General features: G+C 44.0%; 3 protein-coding genes across 7 annotated transcripts; all 3 read left to right on the forward strand.

Annotated features, from left to right (window-relative positions):
* The first annotated feature begins 529 nt into the window (after positions 1-529).
* On the forward strand, positions 530-10,345 carry coro1cb (coronin, actin binding protein, 1Cb). Of its 2 annotated transcripts, none has more exons than XM_053872700.1 (11): positions 530-788; positions 2,076-2,275; positions 3,440-3,562; positions 4,128-4,257; positions 4,409-4,590; positions 4,699-4,818; positions 5,651-5,755; positions 5,842-5,987; positions 6,161-6,218; positions 8,717-8,959; positions 9,726-10,345. In XM_053872700.1, exons 2-11 carry the CDS (start codon positions 2,078-2,080, stop codon positions 9,843-9,845), a joined length of 1,425 nt encoding a protein of 474 aa, XP_053728675.1. In that variant the 5' UTR covers positions 530-788; positions 2,076-2,077; the 3' UTR covers positions 9,846-10,345. The 2 variants fall into 2 exon arrangements, with proteins under 2 accessions (XP_053728675.1, XP_053728665.1); XM_053872690.1 differs by lacking the exon at positions 530-788 and adding an exon at positions 1,054-1,376.
* Positions 10,346-11,207: 862 nt separating this feature from the next.
* On the forward strand, positions 11,208-14,340 carry selplg (selectin P ligand). 4 transcript variants are annotated; one of them, XM_053872725.1, is made up of 2 exons: positions 11,208-11,277; positions 12,562-14,339. In XM_053872725.1, the coding sequence occupies exon 2, from the start codon at positions 12,568-12,570 to the stop codon at positions 13,540-13,542; it is 975 nt and encodes a 324-aa protein (XP_053728700.1). In that variant the 5' UTR covers positions 11,208-11,277; positions 12,562-12,567; the 3' UTR covers positions 13,543-14,339. The 4 variants fall into 4 exon arrangements, with proteins under 4 accessions (XP_053728700.1, XP_053728719.1, XP_053728708.1 ...); XM_053872744.1 differs by having other exon boundaries at positions 11,255-11,277; positions 12,566-14,340; XM_053872733.1 differs by lacking the exon at positions 11,208-11,277 and adding an exon at positions 11,890-12,501 and having other exon boundaries at positions 12,566-14,339.
* Positions 14,341-14,529: 189 nt separating this feature from the next.
* tmem119b (transmembrane protein 119b) lies at positions 14,530-17,822 on the forward strand. Its single transcript, XM_053872757.1, has 2 exons — positions 14,530-15,456; positions 16,599-17,822. Exons 1-2 carry the CDS (start codon positions 15,434-15,436, stop codon positions 17,395-17,397), a joined length of 822 nt encoding a protein of 273 aa, XP_053728732.1. The 5' UTR covers positions 14,530-15,433; the 3' UTR covers positions 17,398-17,822.
* Positions 17,823-18,303: the final 481 nt, after the last annotated feature.

Genomic DNA, 18,303 nt, shown 5'->3' on the forward strand with positions numbered 1-18,303 from the left:
AATTAAATTAAATTAAATAGTGTTGTAATTAATGAATCGTAATTAACTCGTGAGTCGTAAGTCCCACCACTAATTATAATCCAATCAAAATTGGTAATATCACAACTATGTAATACACTGAATTACAAACATTCGCATACATTTAATTCAAAGGGTTGATTCAGATTTGAATTTCTTATTTAACCGCTCAAATATTTGATAAATCAAAAGATCTGATCCATAAATAAGTTGACAAAGACGACTTCTGTCACAATCTTCCTGATGAAATTTGATTTAATTTGAAGTCACGTGGAAGACCATGAATAGCGAACATACTCGTCGTGCACCGTGGCTGAGTTGCGGATGCGATGGACGGATGCTGCACAAATGATGTGGTGAACATTTCGCCCAGCTGAGCAGAATTCATTCGTTCGGGGCCTCTTTTAAAGGACCCGGGGTTATAACAACAACCCTGGTTTCCAGCAGCCCCATCCCCATTCTCAGCCGAGATAACGTCTACATCTGCGCATGTGCAGTAGCCGCACGTCAACGTATTCTATTGAATGTAATAACGATGAAAGCAGGCGGCTGTTAGTGTCCCGCAGGTGAGAGCTGAGCAGTCAGGGGATGCTGTACCCAGTCGTGCATATGAACCTGTGGTAGTGTCGGTTACCGGGAGCAAAGCAGAGGTTTGACATTACTTGAACAGACACCAGAGCAGCCTCCTGCAGGACAAGGGCGCGCCTAAACCACCAGATTCATGTGTTGTGATTGATCGCACCCCGAGCTTGCGATCATCGATTTTGGAGGTAAGGAATCATGTTTGCATTTGTGCCTGCAAATGTGCGTTGTATCTGTGCGTGGATGTTCAGCATCGGCTTGACTCGCCGAGCGCGTTTGGGAATGGAACATCCTAAAAGAATGGGTGGAAATATCTGCATTCTGCCCTTACGTCAGCTGGCGGCGGTCCACCGCAGCTCGCGCTTGGCGGCCGGCAGCTAAGCTATTGTAGCATGCTAAGCTAGCGTAGCATCCTTACTGTCGTTTGGACAAATTAAGAGGATTTGGCCAATAGTGTGCAGTCGACTGTTATTCCCTATTGTTGTTTTCGGGATTATACTTGTGTGTGGGAGCTATACGTTGTTTAAGAGAAGGACTTCCGCGCACATCCTTCGCTGTATAACGGACCAGCCCCGGTCCAGCTGCTGGGCAGGGCAGCGAACACCGGCTATGTTCAATCACCACCTCACTATGGAGTGCTATACATTCATGATTCCCCGTCCGAATTGGAATTTATCTGGCTTTTTGACGTCATATCGGCATCTAAGTCTCGGAAACAATAGGGCAGTCAATGTCCTAGATACACCCATTTTCTGTTGGACGAGTCGGCTACATGGGTAAATACCGATCATAACGGCGCTAAATCTACCTTTTGTCTATACTTGTGAATATGTGAGCATTTATTCTCTGGCGTCACACCATGATCTACATGAACGTCCATGTTCCGCCTCTGCTTTCGGGCATCCGCTAATATACTCATGGGGAACTGGTGCACCAGGCCAGCGTGTGTTCCATATTTTTCTAACAGAGATAAATGAAGTTAACACGAAAACATCTGCATATAAAGCCGCCTAGTTTGTCACACTGATCAATCCTAGTTAATATTGTTCTGGCAACAAACAACAAGTCAAATCCAGAAAAATGTCAAATGAAGTGAAATTACTGAGGAATGTTTTATGAACTCTTCAATAATCCCAATTTTAGTATTTTTTTCTGACGCTACATAAGATATAGAGCTTTTAAGGATTTGCTGTGGACTGCTCAGACACGTGTACTCAATATTTTCATTTTGACATAAACATTAGTTGGTTCTCGTTCAAGCCCAGCTGGAGGAAATGGAATAATAATGAAGCGAAAGATCAATACTTATGTGTTCATTAGGATGTCAGCAGACTGAGTTGATGTGAAATATGACCTTATTAAGTTCAAAAGTTATCTTCCTGTCATATCATGTTTGTTGTTGCACAAATATGATCATTCTGAATAAACTTGCCTAACTAAATGTTATGGCACTAACATCCTTTTTCCAACCCCAGATATGTTGCGACGAGTTGTGCGACAGAGCAAGTTCCGTCACGTCTTTGGTCAGGCTGTGAGAAACGACCAGTGCTACGATGACATCCGTGTTTCTAGGGTCACTTGGGATAGTTCGTTTTGTGCTGTCAATCCCAAATTTGTTGCCATCATTATTGACGCGAGTGGAGGGGGGGCCTTTCTCGTTCTTCCTCTGACAAAGGTGAGTGACCCCTCTTGTCTATAGCGTAAAACATTATTCTGAGGTCATGTGACGATTCAAAAGGCTCCCTTTGTAACTTAGGCAACATCTGCATAACATGTTTGCTGTATATATTTTGGATCAACGAACAGGACTTGTAACTTAAATACCCTCTGGAAACACATTTTCTTACGGCATTAATGTGTCATCGGTCATGATTTAACAACCACCAAGACCCAATCTCAATTACAATCATAGCTAATCAATATTAAAATCAATCTGACAGTGAAAAAAACCAGAGCGCATCCTGTTACAAACGCGCCGTTGAACATACGATAGTCACAGTGGGAGTGAGTGATGTGCCGTTATTATAGGTCACTGGGTTAATGCTTTCATTTCCCCTGGATGATACTGTCAGTTCTTTAAATGAGAGGCTCTTATAAGTGTTTAAGTTGCTTTATTTTAAACAAGAGTGCAAGTTATCACTGTCAACTATGAACTCCTTGAGTCTGTAGCATTAGGTTAGTATTCTACAATACTCAGGTACTGACAAATAAGGCCAGGATTTATTGGATTTTAACCTTGACCTTCTGGTGCCCAAGGAATATTGTCAGGTTTTATTATGGTATTAAATTTATTTGAAAGACCAAGTGCAGTGGTATATTCCTTTAACAACAATGTATCAAGGTAAATACATTGTACGTATATATAAACAAATATATACATTGTGGGACAAATAAATCTGATCTATACCATTAGCTGTAGTCTCTTTCACTCAGTAATAAGATTCAGTGTTAGTTTCTATTCAATATAGTGGGTGTAAATTACACAAAAATGTCAGTCATTATCGAAAACAAGATGTTTTTTGTTTCATTAAACCTTGCTCAAAACAGGTTAGTTCATAAATCCACACTACTAGTTCTTCAAAATCTTTTTTCCTGTCTACATAATCAACCATTTTGTTTTAAGCTAAAAGGTTCATGAGTCAAACATGTCAACTCTTGTGATTTTAGCATAACTTACTTTTGTATAGACCTGTGTCATCCGTTGCATTCTTTATTTTGTTAACTGTAATGTCATTTTGTTAACTGTAATGTCATTTTTTCAACTGAATTTGCTGTAAATTCAGATTTATCGTACTTGATCAGTTTGTCACATAATCTGCATCTGTCATCTCTCTTGTAGACTGGACGTATTGACAAGGTCTACCCCACAGTATGTGGTCACACAGGCCCAGTGTTGGACATCGACTGGTGTCCTCATAATGACCTTGTTATTGCCAGCGGCTCTGAGGACTGCACCGTTATGGTAAGACCCACTTTATCTTAGTGAGATCACGTAAGCTGGGGGTGTTACTTTGTCAAGCTTTGTTGAATAATGATGATCTTTTTTTTTGGCTGAAAGAAAAACTGCATTATCTAGAGCTTGAATCTGGTGATTTTTGAATGTGGGTTGATATAATGGCATTAATATAAAAACATCAAACAGGGCTCAATTGTCTAACATCTGTTGACTTACGTGTATAATTGCATTGGGAGTGCGCTTGTTGAACAACGGCTGCCTGTGTCTTAATTGTGTGCCTGTGGTTCTTCTTGGACTCACAAGATTTCGATGAGCTTGATTGAATACACTATAGTGTTTTTTTATGTCAGCTATTTCAAATCTCAATCGCACAACTTATTTCTGCTTCGACCACATGCACATTTACTTGTCATGTGACGTGGCTGCCTATACATAAGGTATTTGGCTCCCACATGAAATGCTCTTAGTTTCTGGTGCTCCCCTCATCCGTATCAGAAATGTCACATGAAGTGTGTGTTGCTTTCTCATAATACTTCCGTCATAGTTTCTATTCTATTCTGTTATTTTTCAGGTTTGGCAGATACCAGAGAACGGTCTGGAGAATCCGCTCTCAGAGCCAGCTGTCGTGCTTGAGGGTCACTCTAAGAGGGTGGGCATTGTGTCCTGGCACCCCACTGCCCGCAACGTTCTCCTCAGTGCAGGTAGTTTGATCTCACAAATAAACCTTGACTGTTTGTCCTTGTTCCCCAGCTGAGCACTAAATTTAACCACTTATCTCACTGCTTGTCTTGTAGCTTTGTGCTTAAAATAAATTGGGACTCTGACGCCGCCTGTGTTTTATATCCTTTTTAGGGTGCGACAACCAGATCATCATCTGGAATGTGGGCACAGGCGAGGCCATGATCAACCTGGAGGACATGCATCCTGATGTAATCTTCAGTGTCAGCTGGAGCCGTAATGGCAGCCTGCTCTGCACCGCCTGCAAGGACAAGAAGGTCCGAGTCATTGACCCACGGAAAAAGAAAATTGTTGCTGTAAGTAAAAACATTCCTCAGGGCTTCCAGGATGACTCTTCCTTTAAACTGTAACACTAAGCCTGCCGGCATTTCTTACTGGGTTGACAAAGATGTTTCTGTTTTTAGGAGAAGGACAAAGCCCATGAGGGAGCTCGGCCAATGAGAGCGATCTTTTTAGCGGACGGAAACATTTTCACCACTGGATTCAGCCGCATGAGCGAGCGTCAGCTGGCTCTCTGGAAAACTGTACGTCTCCCAGTAGAAAATGATTTTGTAACAGACTAAGTTTTTCCTCAAATCCATCTGAACACGCTGACATTTATTCTCCCTCTCTTAAGAAAATAAAAAATCCAGACCTTTTTATTTGCTGAACATAGACAATAGAAATAGAACTTGCTATCAAGTTTGGAGAGATCAGGTAATGTTCCTCTCAGATGTACTGAATTATTTTAAACTGGTCCTAGAGGTTCAAATGATGTGAAATATGGCATGAGATGTTCCCATCTTTTCATGAATGCTCCGAAGCTCCGTATTGCACAATGTAACCTTTAATGTGTAGAATAGGGGATGAAGAAAATACACATAGCATTTTTTTGGACGTGTACTTACCCTACACAATGCTGTAAATTAAAAATTATTATATCATGATATCAAGAATACAAGTTAATTCATCTGAACCGAGAAACAATAATAATAAAAATAATAATGATCTGGAAACAGAGATCAAAGATGAATCAGAACAGTAAAAGAGGACTGAACATAAAGTGTTGGGCAAAAACTTACACACAGGGACGGAAACAAGAACTCAGGAAGTGAACACGAACAGAAAGCGAAGCGCCCAGTAAACTGCATGTCAACTCAGGAGGAGCAGGGGTTTTCACATGTGTTGGAGTTTACTGTATTTAAGATTGGCAGGGTTTATAAGTCTGTAAATTTAGTTGAGCCGTTTCATATATAATAATGGGCAGTGCATTGTTAGTTTGGTTTATTCTTTCATCATCCTCTGGAAACAGTGATAGGCAATGATTTTAGAGCACTTTCACTGCTGCCAGTTAACCCTCAACATGACTGTTCCCAGGACAACATGGATGAGCCCATTTGTGTTCAAGAGATGGACACCAGTAACGGAGTTCTGCTGCCTTTCTACGACCCAGACACCAGCGTGGTCTACCTGTGTGGAAAGGTGCTTCATTACTTGTCCCTTTTCATATGACCAGACCCTGACAGTCATGGATCATGGATCATGTGATCATGTGACTCTGTCTCCAGGGCGACAGCAGCATCCGCTACTTTGAGATCACAGACGAGGCTCCGTACGTTCACTACCTCAGCACCTTCTCCACCAAGGAGCCGCAGAGGGGGATGGGCTACATGCCTAAACGAGGCCTGGACGTCAACAAATGTGAAATTGCAAGGTATTACATCAATAATTATTAATTATTATTATTTCGCCGTGTGCAATCTGGAGAGTTGCTGAGTTTAAGGTTCACCATGTGGGTCACCTTGTGAAGAAACTGAGCTCAGTTCCAGGCAAAGCTTTCTGCTCTTACAGCCGAGTTGTTTCACTGATGAATGAATTACTTTGCAGGTTTTACAAATTACACGAGCGAAAGTGTGAGCCGATCATCATGACAGTGCCACGCAAGGTAAATGTTACGTTGTTTGGATTTCATTGTCGTTTTGTGCTGCTTAATAGATGACTCACACTCATGAGTGTGAAATAGTTTTTCCAGGCCAGTAGGGATGGGCGAGAACTTTTGTGCACGATATACCACCAAACACAAGCTCCACGATGACAATTCTGCATCTCACGATAAATTCAATGAACACGCTGCTCACTCACTGCATCGGACTTACACACATGAACATGATGAGACCGTGGCGGTGCGTCAGGCTCTCCAGCTCAACAGCGTTTGACAGCTGACACCGCCGTGTGACAGTTGAGAGTGTGGTGGACTTTGGTTCACCATCGTAGTTTTAGACTTCATTTTAATCCAGGGAACCTTTCATAATGACACTGAGTCTCTGGATCCCTGTTTATTTTTTTTAGATGGAGTGGTCCTCATAGGTTCTCTGACACAGTCGTCTGCCTTGGTTCACATCAACACATGTAGGTCTCCCGCTGCGCTGGCACCTCAGCGAAACACCCTGGTGAAAATAGTTGGATATTGGACGGAGCTCTGCTCCGGTATTGGTGGCGGCGTTGTCGTCTTACACATCCACATTAGGGTTCACTGATCGCGGACACACTCTCACAGGCAGCGCTAATGCTACAACCTGGCATCAGTTAGGGACCATCAACAAATTCTAAAGCGGTCAAAGTATTGAAAGAAGGCAAAATCTTCAATAAGGCGATGGAAAACAACCATTTTAGGAGATAGAATTGTGAAAAGGTTTTTCATCACACAAGACAAAGGACTGACAGTTTGTATCAGGATTTGGAGAATAGAAAATGAGGAAATGTGTCCAGACTGGTCCATAGTTCAAGTCAACTGTTCAGAGACATGAGATACAGCAGACTGACGGCTCAATTTAACCCCTAAATAAAGCTGGCAGAGTAGTCTGTCAGACACCAGCAGCTTCTACCAGAGATGTGAAACACTAAATTCCTCATCTCTACACTTAGTTAACTATTATATTGAAACATAAACAAATCATGATGCTGGAGACAAACTCCACTAATGAGTTTCGTCATAAAACAGTTTCAAGAGAGACTGTAGTGTTCAACACATGGAATAGAATGAAAATGGATTTATCGTGATGACTTTTTTTCTCCATATCGCCCGTCCCTACAGACCAGTCCAAGTAGCACTGCAGTGCTGCTGCAGTCCTGTACAGTGGATGCCCTAGCCTGCTAGTTTCCAACAGTCCTACTGTCCCACTCGGCTCTGGTGTAATTGTTGAGTTACTGCAACCAGACACAGCAAAACTACATTGAACTATTCAATAACTTGTCATCTCTGTTGCGCTCATCTCTCCTATTGCTTCCACCATACTCATCACTGATACGTTCAGGGACGTCCGAATTTCTCATGCCACGCTCAAATTACAGACTTAGTTTGTTACTTCCAATGTTTTTGAGCTTTGCACTTTGAGCGTCTATATGCATTATGAACTGGAATCATTTTTTTAGTGTATGCACAAGACAGTACTAGAATTATTTAGTCTTTCACTCCTTCACTCCAACGTGGTGCCCCAGTGTGCATGCACACTTCAGTGGGGAATCCCTCTGTGGTTCCAGACAACTCCAGTGCTCCTCTATCTCCTCCTCTCTATATATCTATATCTGTATGAATTAGGGATGCTCTGATCGATTGGTCACCGATCATCATCGGTCGATTTCAGTGTGACCGGTGAATGCAGATTACTACCTGTCAGTGCTGATCACAACAACCACGTGTGACAGCCAGCCCCACTGTGATGCGTCTGCTCGTCGCTACTCGCTGCTCACTAAGCAGCAACATGTCTGCTGTGGAGCTTCTTTCAATCTGTCATGTTAGGTTTGCATCCTGTAGCACATGCACGGGAAAATGCTGCGCAGGGAAACGCCTCCAAATTAAACACGCAATTTAAAGCTCCAGCACTTGACGGAGCACGGAGAGTTTTCTCTGAAACGTCCTGGAGTTTTCATATGTAACTTCCAGGTCATGGAAAGGTTGTGTCCTCAAGTGAAGCTTTTGATGTCAGATCATCGGTGTTCACGAATGCACGAATCATGTCGACAGCATCCTGACCTGTGCCACAGATTGCTCATGAATAATGGGCTCATGAAAGTGAGATCGCCGGTTCCTCAGCAGCAGGCTGTTAGCGCAGCTGACGCTTAGCAACACCCGCCGGTCCGAGCGTGACATTCAGAATGATAAGAAATAATTATTAATTTGACCGAGCTAGGTGAGCAGCCTTTCTCAGGTGTCTGAATTGAAATGATTTAAAGTTCATTTTTTTACATCATGTACACAGAAGGTCTCATCATTATATATATATATATTAACGTCTCTGGAAGCAATGTTGGAGTTGAGTATGTTCTCACTGGATTCATGGAAGGCTGCAGTGAGGAAATGTAGAATTATTGTGATTTTTGTAGAAGTCAGTGAAGAATCCAATTGTTCCTGCATCATCTAAGGCTTCTTCCATTCTGGCACAGTCTGACCTCTTCCAGGACGACCTGTATCCTGACACGGCCGGCCCTGACCCGGCCCTGGAGGCCGAGGAATGGTTTGCAGGGAAGAACGGCGGCCCCATCCTCATCTCCCTCAAGGACGGTTACGTCTCCACCAAGAGCCGAGACCTTAAAGTCGTCAAGAAGAACGTCCTTGAGAGCAAACCAGTCGTAAAAGCAGAGAATGTGCCACACGTCCCAAAACACGCCCCTCCTCAGCCTGCAGTTGTAAGTAACCCAAATCTATATGTGGAAAAAAGAAATTGTTACCTTGACCAGTCAACCTGCACTGCCGAAGTCTCTGTTGTGGTCAGAACATCTTAGAAAACTTGGGTCGGTATCGCCTCTGGTATTTGGGTCACACTCAAATGTAATCCACAGCAGAGCCAGTCAAAACACGAGCTGCTGTGAAATCATTTATACTGGCAAGATCTACTGCACATTTGTCATTTTCCATTCAAACTGACTGCTCTTAGTCCTCAGCAAAGTATTTAGACGAGTGCAGGACAAGTTGTGTGTCCCTCCGAAGCCTTGGTCGATGATCTGTCTGAGAACGCCGCAACACAAAGATGATTTTACCACTCAAAAGGCCACTGTGGCAACAGGGTACAAAAAGTGGTCTTTTTGTAATAGTCGTTTCTTTTTTCATCTTCATTTCTGCCAGCTGTTAAGCTCAAAATTATGAAAAGAAAACAGCACATCACATCTGGTCATGTTTTTTTTAGATTTGGCTGCAATCTTTATCTCATGCAAACAGGAAACTCAGAGGGGACTGTTTCCTCTTGTTTGAGTTTGAGCTGTGTGTGCTTTAGCACTGTAATAACTAGTGCTGGCCTAAACTAAGGTTGAAATAAATTACAAATTATAACGAGGGATGCACCGAACATTCAGGTCCGTAACTAGATTGTGTATTGAAAGTTTGTCATGACAATGATGGCTGCGCTGACTCTGATGTCTGGGGTGAATCTTTAATGAACACGACATCATTTCACAGAAAATTGAAGACAAACTGGAGGAGGTTCTCCGTGAGTTCAAGTCCCTGCGGGACCGGGTCATCCTGCAGGACCGCCGGATCGCCAGACTGGAGGAGCAGGTCGCCAAAGTTGCCATGTAACAGAATTGAACGGGATTTTTCAAGATTTGGGTTTCTCACAAGGAGACCTAGACCACATTCCAAGACAAACTCTTCCTCCGCAGCCCCCCAGTTTCTCCCCAAAACACTGATAAACGGCAGAAACTCTTGTATCAAAGACAGACTTTTTTTTTTTTTGTTAAAGGAAAAGTCTTATGTTTTGTTTTGTTTTTTTATTGTTGTCAAACACGTGGCATTTGGTTCTCACTGCTCAAACTTGTAGCATCATTTCAATTTTTACTTCTTGTGTTGCCAAATATGGATGGTGGGGGGGGGGATTTTGACTGCACCACTTTCCCTCCTGTCAAACATTCCGACCTGCTCCATCAGACTTCTGGATTTCTTCTCAACATCTCTCAGTCTTTTCGCTCTGTGACAGCCATCGCCATCGTCTGGTTTATGAATGTGAAATGTTCCTGTTCTTTTTGGGCTTGAAAGTTGACTCTTGTTCGCGGGGGGATCTGGGGAGGGAGGGGCAGTTCTGATGTAAACGTGCAAACGTGGTGGAGCCACTGGTCACTGTTAATGGTCCGATTCCAGGCCACATCTTCACTCAACCGCTGACGAAAACAGTTCTGTGCACATAATAAAGATTTTACACACAAAGTCTTCACTAAGCCTTGTTTGTGTTGGATTGAAAAGAATTGTTGCCACGACTGCTCTGGTTCAAATTACTTTTTATATTTGTAGTTTTCCTCAAAAGATTGATCACAATTTTTTTTCTTCAAATGAGAAATGGATCAGCCGTTGTGTGAACATCACTTTTCATTCATTCAAAAGTGCATTTCATGATTTCACTTGGAGAGCGGGTCTTTTTTCTCCCTCATCTGAAGTCGTGGAGGCAGCAGCCTAAGCAAAGTGGCCCAGCTCACCCTGTTGACTGACCTGACAATTTCAGTCACCTCCCTAAGAAGGTAGATTCTCCAGTAAATGGAAAGCTCTTCACCACATAAGACTGGAGATGGTGCTCCTGCTCGTCCTCACACCCCATACTTCCACACTCACTGGTGAATGAGACCGTAAGGTCCTGAACTGTCCCACCTGGAGCTCACTCCTGACCTAAACAACAATGAACCATGGCCTCAGTCGCTGCGGACTCTGGCTACCACATAGAAACACTTCCCGCTTCAAGACATTCTTTGTGACAGTCCTTTCCAGACTTGCCTATGAACTATGAAGACCACAATCAGCATCTTTCCACTGCCCCTTTCTGTTTCTGACTCACGTCTCCTACACTGACGCGCATGCCAAGTGAAGCTCAACATCATGTTTCCTGCACTCACCCACCGCAGCTTGCCTGCTGTGACTCAGTTCCTCTTTGCAAATGTGTTACTCAAACAGTCAGGAAGCCATCTACACTGTTGCATCTCACGGACGTGTGATAGCAGTGTGGAGTTAGCGCTCGAAGTATGAGGTAAGTGATCAACGATCAATATGAACGGCCACGAAGAGTCAAGCGAAGGTTGGAGGTCGAGTTCGAGAAGAGGTTTGATCTGACCAGTTGGGAGCAAAACGTTGAGACAGTCGTTCCAAATGACTGTACCACAAAACTTGCCGTGAATGGACTGGTTTCGTACTTCGAAGTTAATGAAGTCAACTGAATTGATGTCAGACGTTGCAATCATTGCATTTTGAGATGTAGCGGAACGTTTACATGGCTAAGGAAGACAGGTTATGGCAGGCGGTACACATGTTGCAAGTTAAAATTATGATATGGCAAATATTGTGTTGCACTTTCTATTATGTGACATCACTTTTTTTGTTTTTTGTTTTTTACAAAGGCCTGTTGGTCAAATACTGCTACAGTGCTATAAGTTGGGCTGCTAAGTGCTACATTGCTCCAAACATTTTGAATTTGTTTCCCATAATAGTTCCATAATTTAAATAAGTGTAATTACATTTACAAGTTAGCATTTATTAACATGAATGTTTTGCACAAAGTCTAGTTTAAACTGCCTTTTCATTTTATTTTCACTTTCATTTTATGCAGAATAACCTGTAATAATATATATATATATATGCTATATTACAGGATCCTCAGTCCTGAAGAAATATCAACTGCATATAAGTTGTTTATTAGTGTGTAATTCATTTCTATGCTCTATCAATATTGATAACCGCAGCCTCTGAAGTACATGACGAGACACTTGCCCCATGATAACGTCTGAGACCAGGATTAACGGAAAGGTGTTAAACAGCTCCGGCTCAGAGTGAGGTGCAGGAAGTGGCTGTTTCCAAATCAGAAAAACAAATGCAATTTCCTCTCTGGGTACAAGCTTCTCAGTTTCACCAGTTCATATTCATAGACACCGACACTGGCACTGAAATGTTGTGGTCTCTGACGCACACATGTCACCGCACCAGTCGACAGGGATCTGATCACCTCTGACACAACTGCCCACTTCTCTCTTGTCGTCAGCAACAACACAAACATGGCCGACACGGATCTTACCCACAACTTACAGCGCCTTTGTTTCACATGTGAAAGACGCCTCACCTTTATGAGCATCTAGCGAACTCATAAAGACAGCTTTGATCTGCTTTGTTCTAAAACTTTTATGTGCTAAAGATGAGGAGATTCCCTCAGTCAGTCACATTTCAGAAACGCTCCTAACAGAGGGAAAATTCTGAGAGACTCGTAAGTTTTGTCCATTGTAAGTCAACCCTCATAGAAATGTTTAAACTTGCTTTCATCCAGACAGAGATGAGGACAAGGATGAAGACAGTGAAGACTCTGCTGTGTGGAATGCTAATGCTGGTGGGAGCGTCCATCAGCCATGCATCTGAGGCGGGGGAATCTACCACCAAACATGCTGAAGGCCCTGGTGTTCTCACCACCACCGTCTGGAGTGACTTGATCATGAGGGGAAACAGCAGCATCCGTGAGGAGGAGGTGGGCCCTGGGGTGACCAACATAAGCCACACTCCTACCACTCAGATGAGGAACCTCACCGCGCCAACCAGTCTTCCGACCACCACCCCGACTCTCACACTACCGAACAGCGACCACTTGGGTCCAAGCATCCCATGGACTCCTTCTCTGCCAAAAAGTCCGTCACCTGCTCCCATTACTTCCTCCTCTGCTGCTGCTCCAACCTCAGCACACACCCAAAGCGCACCATCTTCCACCACAGCAACCAGACGGCTTCTCCCTCTTGAATTGTCCACCAAGAGCCAGGCGTCGACATCGCATGTCCCACACACCACAGACTCGCCACTATCCACCAATCCAGCGGGAGTGGTGAACCTCAAAAGTACCAAAGGGCCGCCCATGGCCACCACGCCATGTCCTACTGTGATCAGTAAGGAAACGTCCAACCTGCCGACGCAAGTCAAATCCTGCTCCTCCTACAACATGGTGAAGCTCTGCCTCATCACCATCGCCTGCCTGGCCGGCCTGGCCACCACCTTCATAGTGTCCACCATTGTCCTTTGCATCAAGCTTTCCAAGCGCAAGTACAAGTTAAAGAAATTCAGCGATGACACTGAGATGATGTGCATCTCCTCCATTCTGCCAGAGGTGAACAACGGCACCAAAAGAAAGCGAAGTCATGTCTCCAACGGGGTCCTGGTGATCCACACGGCGGGTGACAGCGAAGAAGACGACATGGACGACAATCTCACTCTCAGCAGCTTCCTCCCAGACAATGACAAACATGTTCAAACACATATTGTTTAGCACAGCAACGTACAGCTTTGATGGACTGAAAAATAATTGTTTTATTTTTGTATAATGACATGACATGACATTTTGTTGTTGCTCATGTTTTTGTTTTGTTTTGTTTTGTTTTGTTTTGTTTTGTTTTGTTTTGTTTTGTTTTGTTTTGTTTTGTTTTGTTTTGTTTTGTTTTGTTTTGACATGAGTGTTTCTCACTCCATTGACAGCTTTATGGATTGTAAGAAGTGAGTTTGACATTTGAAATGGAATGTAAATAATATTAAAAGAGAAATGACTGTCAGAATATTTTCCGTATAAGCGACAATATGAACGACCAATGACAGTAATTCTGTAATCATGCAGTGTGAAGGCCTCAGGCGGTTGAGAGGAGTCCGACCTCCGCACGTTCTTCTGTCTGCAGAGGAGTTTGCAGATGCAGTGGAGTATATTCAGAGCAAAGATATCGGGAACCATCAGTTCCATGCCTGAGCACCGTGGTCCGCCCAGCTCTTCTCAAAGCTCACAACCACAAGTGATGTGTTGGCCTCTCCACATGACAACTTCCTGGTGTCGACTAAAAAGGAACCAGCAAACAGAGAAGTCTATTTGAGAGTGATTTACACTATCGTCTACGCAGATTACCAAATAAGCGCCGTCAACCTTAAACTCATGGCACCACTTTCTTTGGTGTCTTTTTGTGTGCACGGACGCTTAAGCTGCATCGGACGTCTTTCCTGGCTGAAATAAACCCAACATGCGGGACTGACAGTCAGCAGGCCTGTGAGTGTAAACCTGAGGACGGGGAGCATCTCCATAGTCGAGCTGTTGACCATATAAAGTGAGAGTCGCAATGACGGATCGTAAACACAGCAGAGCGCCAAAAATGCAAACACAATCTCCCTGTTGAATCCCATTCTGACACACGCCTTGTGAGTTTTATTACCTCACGCAGCATAAGAGCTCACTGTCTCTGGCTCAGGAGTGTGTCTCCATCCCCCTACTGCAGGTTATTTGGGGTCCCCACAGGAAACATTCACCTCTTCCTGTATTGGTCGGTCCAACAAGCGGACCGACCGTCTGTCTGTCTTGCTATTTCAAAGGTCACACTTGTCTTAGTATGTTCATCTCTTGATCATAAACAGATGGACAGACAAAGTTAGAGCTATTTTAAGGCAATGACAGATGAAGTTGGAGGGTACTAGCTGCGGTTAATGTTGCCAAAGTACTTGTCCACTGTCAAGCTATTATGCTAGTCTGGACTCAATTATTCAGCCCAATGTGACATAGTTCGACCAAAAGTCATTGTGATTGAAACCGTATCTTTCCATATGTCGTGTTTTTAATGGGAAAAGTTAAGTGGCATTCATGTGTATCACACAGTGCTTCAGGTTTGCATGTGGCCTCGCCAGAAAATTCATTTCCACAAGGCTCAATTGAAAATATTTTGGGCACCATGTGTCTGTGTTTTAAATAACTGCCTCTCTCGTGTATCACTTCCTGCCGAATGTCACAGATGATTTTCAGCTACGCCGTAACACGAAAGCTTCTGTTTGCCCATCTGGAGTGGTGAACCTTAAGAGGTTCACTTCATGGTGAACAAAACTTGAGGCTTGAAGACTTTTTCAGACAGCTGTATGTATGGTCTCACAGCAGCATGGTGGTGGGTCCCTGCCCCCACTCCACGTTACAATCTCCTACCTAACAAGAACAATCTGTGCAGGCTCAGACAGACTTGGGGAAACCAAAGGGGGAGGAGGAAAGTGGAGATGAAGACGGAGAGAGGAGGAGGGCGTCCTCTCAGAGTGGAACAAGATCTTTCAGCAGACGGTCCTCCAGCCTCAGAGCCAGCCACCGCAGGCATGGTCCTCTAGAGAGTCTCTTTTCTTTCTCATCCTGAAAACCCAACCAGGGAATGATCTCGCACCGCAGCAGAGGGTGAGTCCACTCTGTAGCAAGCTACTTTCCACTTTAGTCTGATGTTGGTTCGAGGGTTATGTCGGTCGCAGACGAAAACGAGACATCTGTCCCTTCCCTGAATGAGACTTGACTTGCATGAGGTCCAGCTCAAACAGAGATAGAGCTGAAGATTTGGATTTTGTCTTTGAGATTCAGCAGAATTCTTTTTCATGAACATTCTTGAAGTTATGGCTGATGTTGGCGATATTTCCCTGAGCTACTGCAGAAGTGTTTGGATGAGAGGATGATAAAGGGCAGCAGGAAAGGATGTCTTCCAGAACCAGAGAAGATAAACGGGTTCGGGCCGTCAGGTTGAAGCTCATTGTTTCCTGCCTGGAAATCTGGGTCGTGTTGAAGATAAAGGGATCAGAATCTGCTTTCATCTTGGTGGTGTCCTTAATGTTTCACCTGGTGGTGGCTTCAGTGGTGGTGCTACCAGGCCCGGTTGGACAAGGCCATACATGCTCTTTCTCGTTGATTCTGACATGGATTTTTAAGGACAGAGTAGGTTTCAGTTTGTTTGCCACCAGATCTGTGTAGTGTGTATATGCAAGGAGCCAAGTTGAGTTGAGTCTGAGTTGTCCCTTTAGGAAGAGATGGAGGTCCATGGTGAGGCTGCAACTCATCCACATGGAGAGACACCAGTCCAGAGTTCCACTGCAGCAAGGATAGAGAAGTTAAACCACCGCTTTCATTTGGTCCCAGAGGTGCGCGCTTACATTTGCACTGGCTTCACAAAGAGCAGATGGAAAATAATGAGGGGGGAAAATGTGGGATTTTTTTTCTTTTTTTTTTTTAATGTCTCCTCCAGAATAATAATAAATAATCAGAATGGTAATAATGGTAACATAAAGAAGGTAATAATCGTTCAACAAGTTCAACAAAGAACTTATCCAGGCAGAATGTTATTTAAGCAACTATATCATTCACCTTCAGATTGCCAATTAAAGTCAATGGCCATGAACAATATATTGAAAAAAAGTGTTTTATATATATATAAATATATATATATATATATATTTATTTTTTTTTTAACATTCTGTCTACATCACATGATGTTTTCTGACTCCTTAAATCCAAATGCAACAAGCTCAATCTTGATCACTGCCTATTTGTTTCAGATCCAAAGGTGAAATGAAGGTCACTGCGATTCTTCGTCTGGCAGCTGTGTCAGCATTTCTGACTGTTAGCTGGGCCACGCCTCTTCCTTTCTACAGTTTGCTGGAGGGAAGTTCAGATGTGGAGGAGGTGTATAACTCCACCTCACTGGTGACCACCAGCAGCGTCGCCCCTGTTTACTACAACACAACTGCTCCCCAAGTGGAGGCCGATCAGCTGCGAGATGTGGTGAACTTCCTGGAGGAGAACCTGCTCCTCATCCTCGTCATGAGCACGCTGGTCCTGCTGGTGCTGCTTATCATCTGCGGTGCTCTGTTCATGAGTCGCAGGCGCAAAGTCAACGCCTACTACCCCTCGTCCTTTCCAGCCAAAATGTACGTGGACCACAGGGACAAAACCGGAGGTGCCAAACCCTTTCATGAGGTGCCAGTGAAGCCTGCTCCTGAGCGGGAAACGGAAGTCGTGGACTCTCATAAGCAGCTGCAGGCCGATATCATGAGAGCTGCCAAGAACTTGAGGACGCCAAATAAATCAGCTGCGGACGGAAATGAGAGCAGTCTGGAGTTGGCAGACAAGCCAAGCAAAAGCATCCCGAGCGAGAAGCAACCGGATTTCCTCGATGAGGAGCAACAGCTTTCTGAAGGCACAGGAGGAACTACGGTGACATCTCAAGAGCAAGAACCCAAGCAGGATACGGAGGGGAATTTGGCTGGCAGAGGTCTGCGCCCGGCATCTCTTCATCTTCACACATCCGACTCGGCAACTCTGCAGTTGATGGCCGGAGAGAAAACAGCCTTCTGAGTCCAGTGAAGTGGTCAGTCCAACAGCAGACGGGCACATTCACAGAACCAGAGGGCTAAAATGAGAATGACCATTAAACAAATCATGTGAACTTTTCTTTCTTTCAGTTGAATAATGTGTACTGAAATGTTTGTTTGATCAACGTTGAGCAGTGTAATTGTACACAGCAGTGTTCTGGAGGAATGCAACGTGTTCTGGGAGGACAGATTATGAAATGATACTGATGATGGTACTGCATCTAAATACAAACTTCACTAGTTTTTTTGCTGCCGGAATCCTCTATCATTCACAACACAGTCTCAGCTTAAGTGTGTTCCATTTGTCCTGGCAACTCAGTTTCCCTCTGTGAAATTCCACTTTGAATGGCTGTTGTCCAAGTCTAGCAATATGAAAGGTTTGGGGCACAAATCCAGAGCAGCTGTTTTCGCAATAGCAAAAAAAAGTTCAGATATCCCAGGGTCACTGGGATGTTATGCCTGTTCAGAAACATTGGGGGTCACTGGTCTATCACAACTGATTTCAGGGCGATCGGCTGGAACAAAAATCTGCACCCACTGTGGCACCCTGATGACCGGTTTGAGACCTCCGACTTGGAGGGAAACTGAGTCCTTCCTTCAAGGAGTTTGAGGAACATGGGGATCCACATTTCCTCCAAAACTGCACAGGAGTCACATGTTGTTGGTGTATACACGGGCGCTGCATTAGTCATCAGGTGTGTCCCCAGCCACAGGGGCCACCCTTTGCAGCCCCAGAAAGAACACAAATTAATAAACAAACATCAATTGAAATGACTCTCCAGAGTCACAGTGGAGTGAGTTATCTCACTTTGCCAGCTCCTCATTCCTAAATATTTAGAGGCTACCTTTGTATGGGGTAAGCATTTTCAGTGAGTGTACCACATCATGA

This window comes from Synchiropus splendidus, chromosome 1 (genome assembly GCF_027744825.2).
Source record: "Synchiropus splendidus isolate RoL2022-P1 chromosome 1, RoL_Sspl_1.0, whole genome shotgun sequence".
Lineage (NCBI taxonomy): Eukaryota > Metazoa > Chordata > Actinopteri > Syngnathiformes > Callionymidae > Synchiropus > Synchiropus splendidus.

Excerpts from the sequence above, each read along its gene's own strand:
- coro1cb (XM_053872690.1), top strand. Across the intron at positions 2,276-3,439 it reads TCGTTCTTCCTCTGACAAAG|ACTGGACGTATTGACAAGGT; the intron begins GTGAGTGACCCC and ends TCTCTCTTGTAG. Across the intron at positions 8,960-9,725 it reads CCCCTCCTCAGCCTGCAGTT|AAAATTGAAGACAAACTGGA; the intron begins GTAAGTAACCCA and ends ATCATTTCACAG.
- selplg (XM_053872725.1), top strand. The coding sequence starts at position 12,568 with ATGAGGACAAGGATGAAGACAGTGAAGACTCTGCTGTGTGGAATGCTA.
- tmem119b (XM_053872757.1), top strand. The coding sequence starts at position 15,434 with ATGATCTCGCACCGCAGCAGAGG. Across the intron at positions 15,457-16,598 it reads ATCTCGCACCGCAGCAGAGG|ATCCAAAGGTGAAATGAAGG; the intron begins GTGAGTCCACTC and ends TATTTGTTTCAG.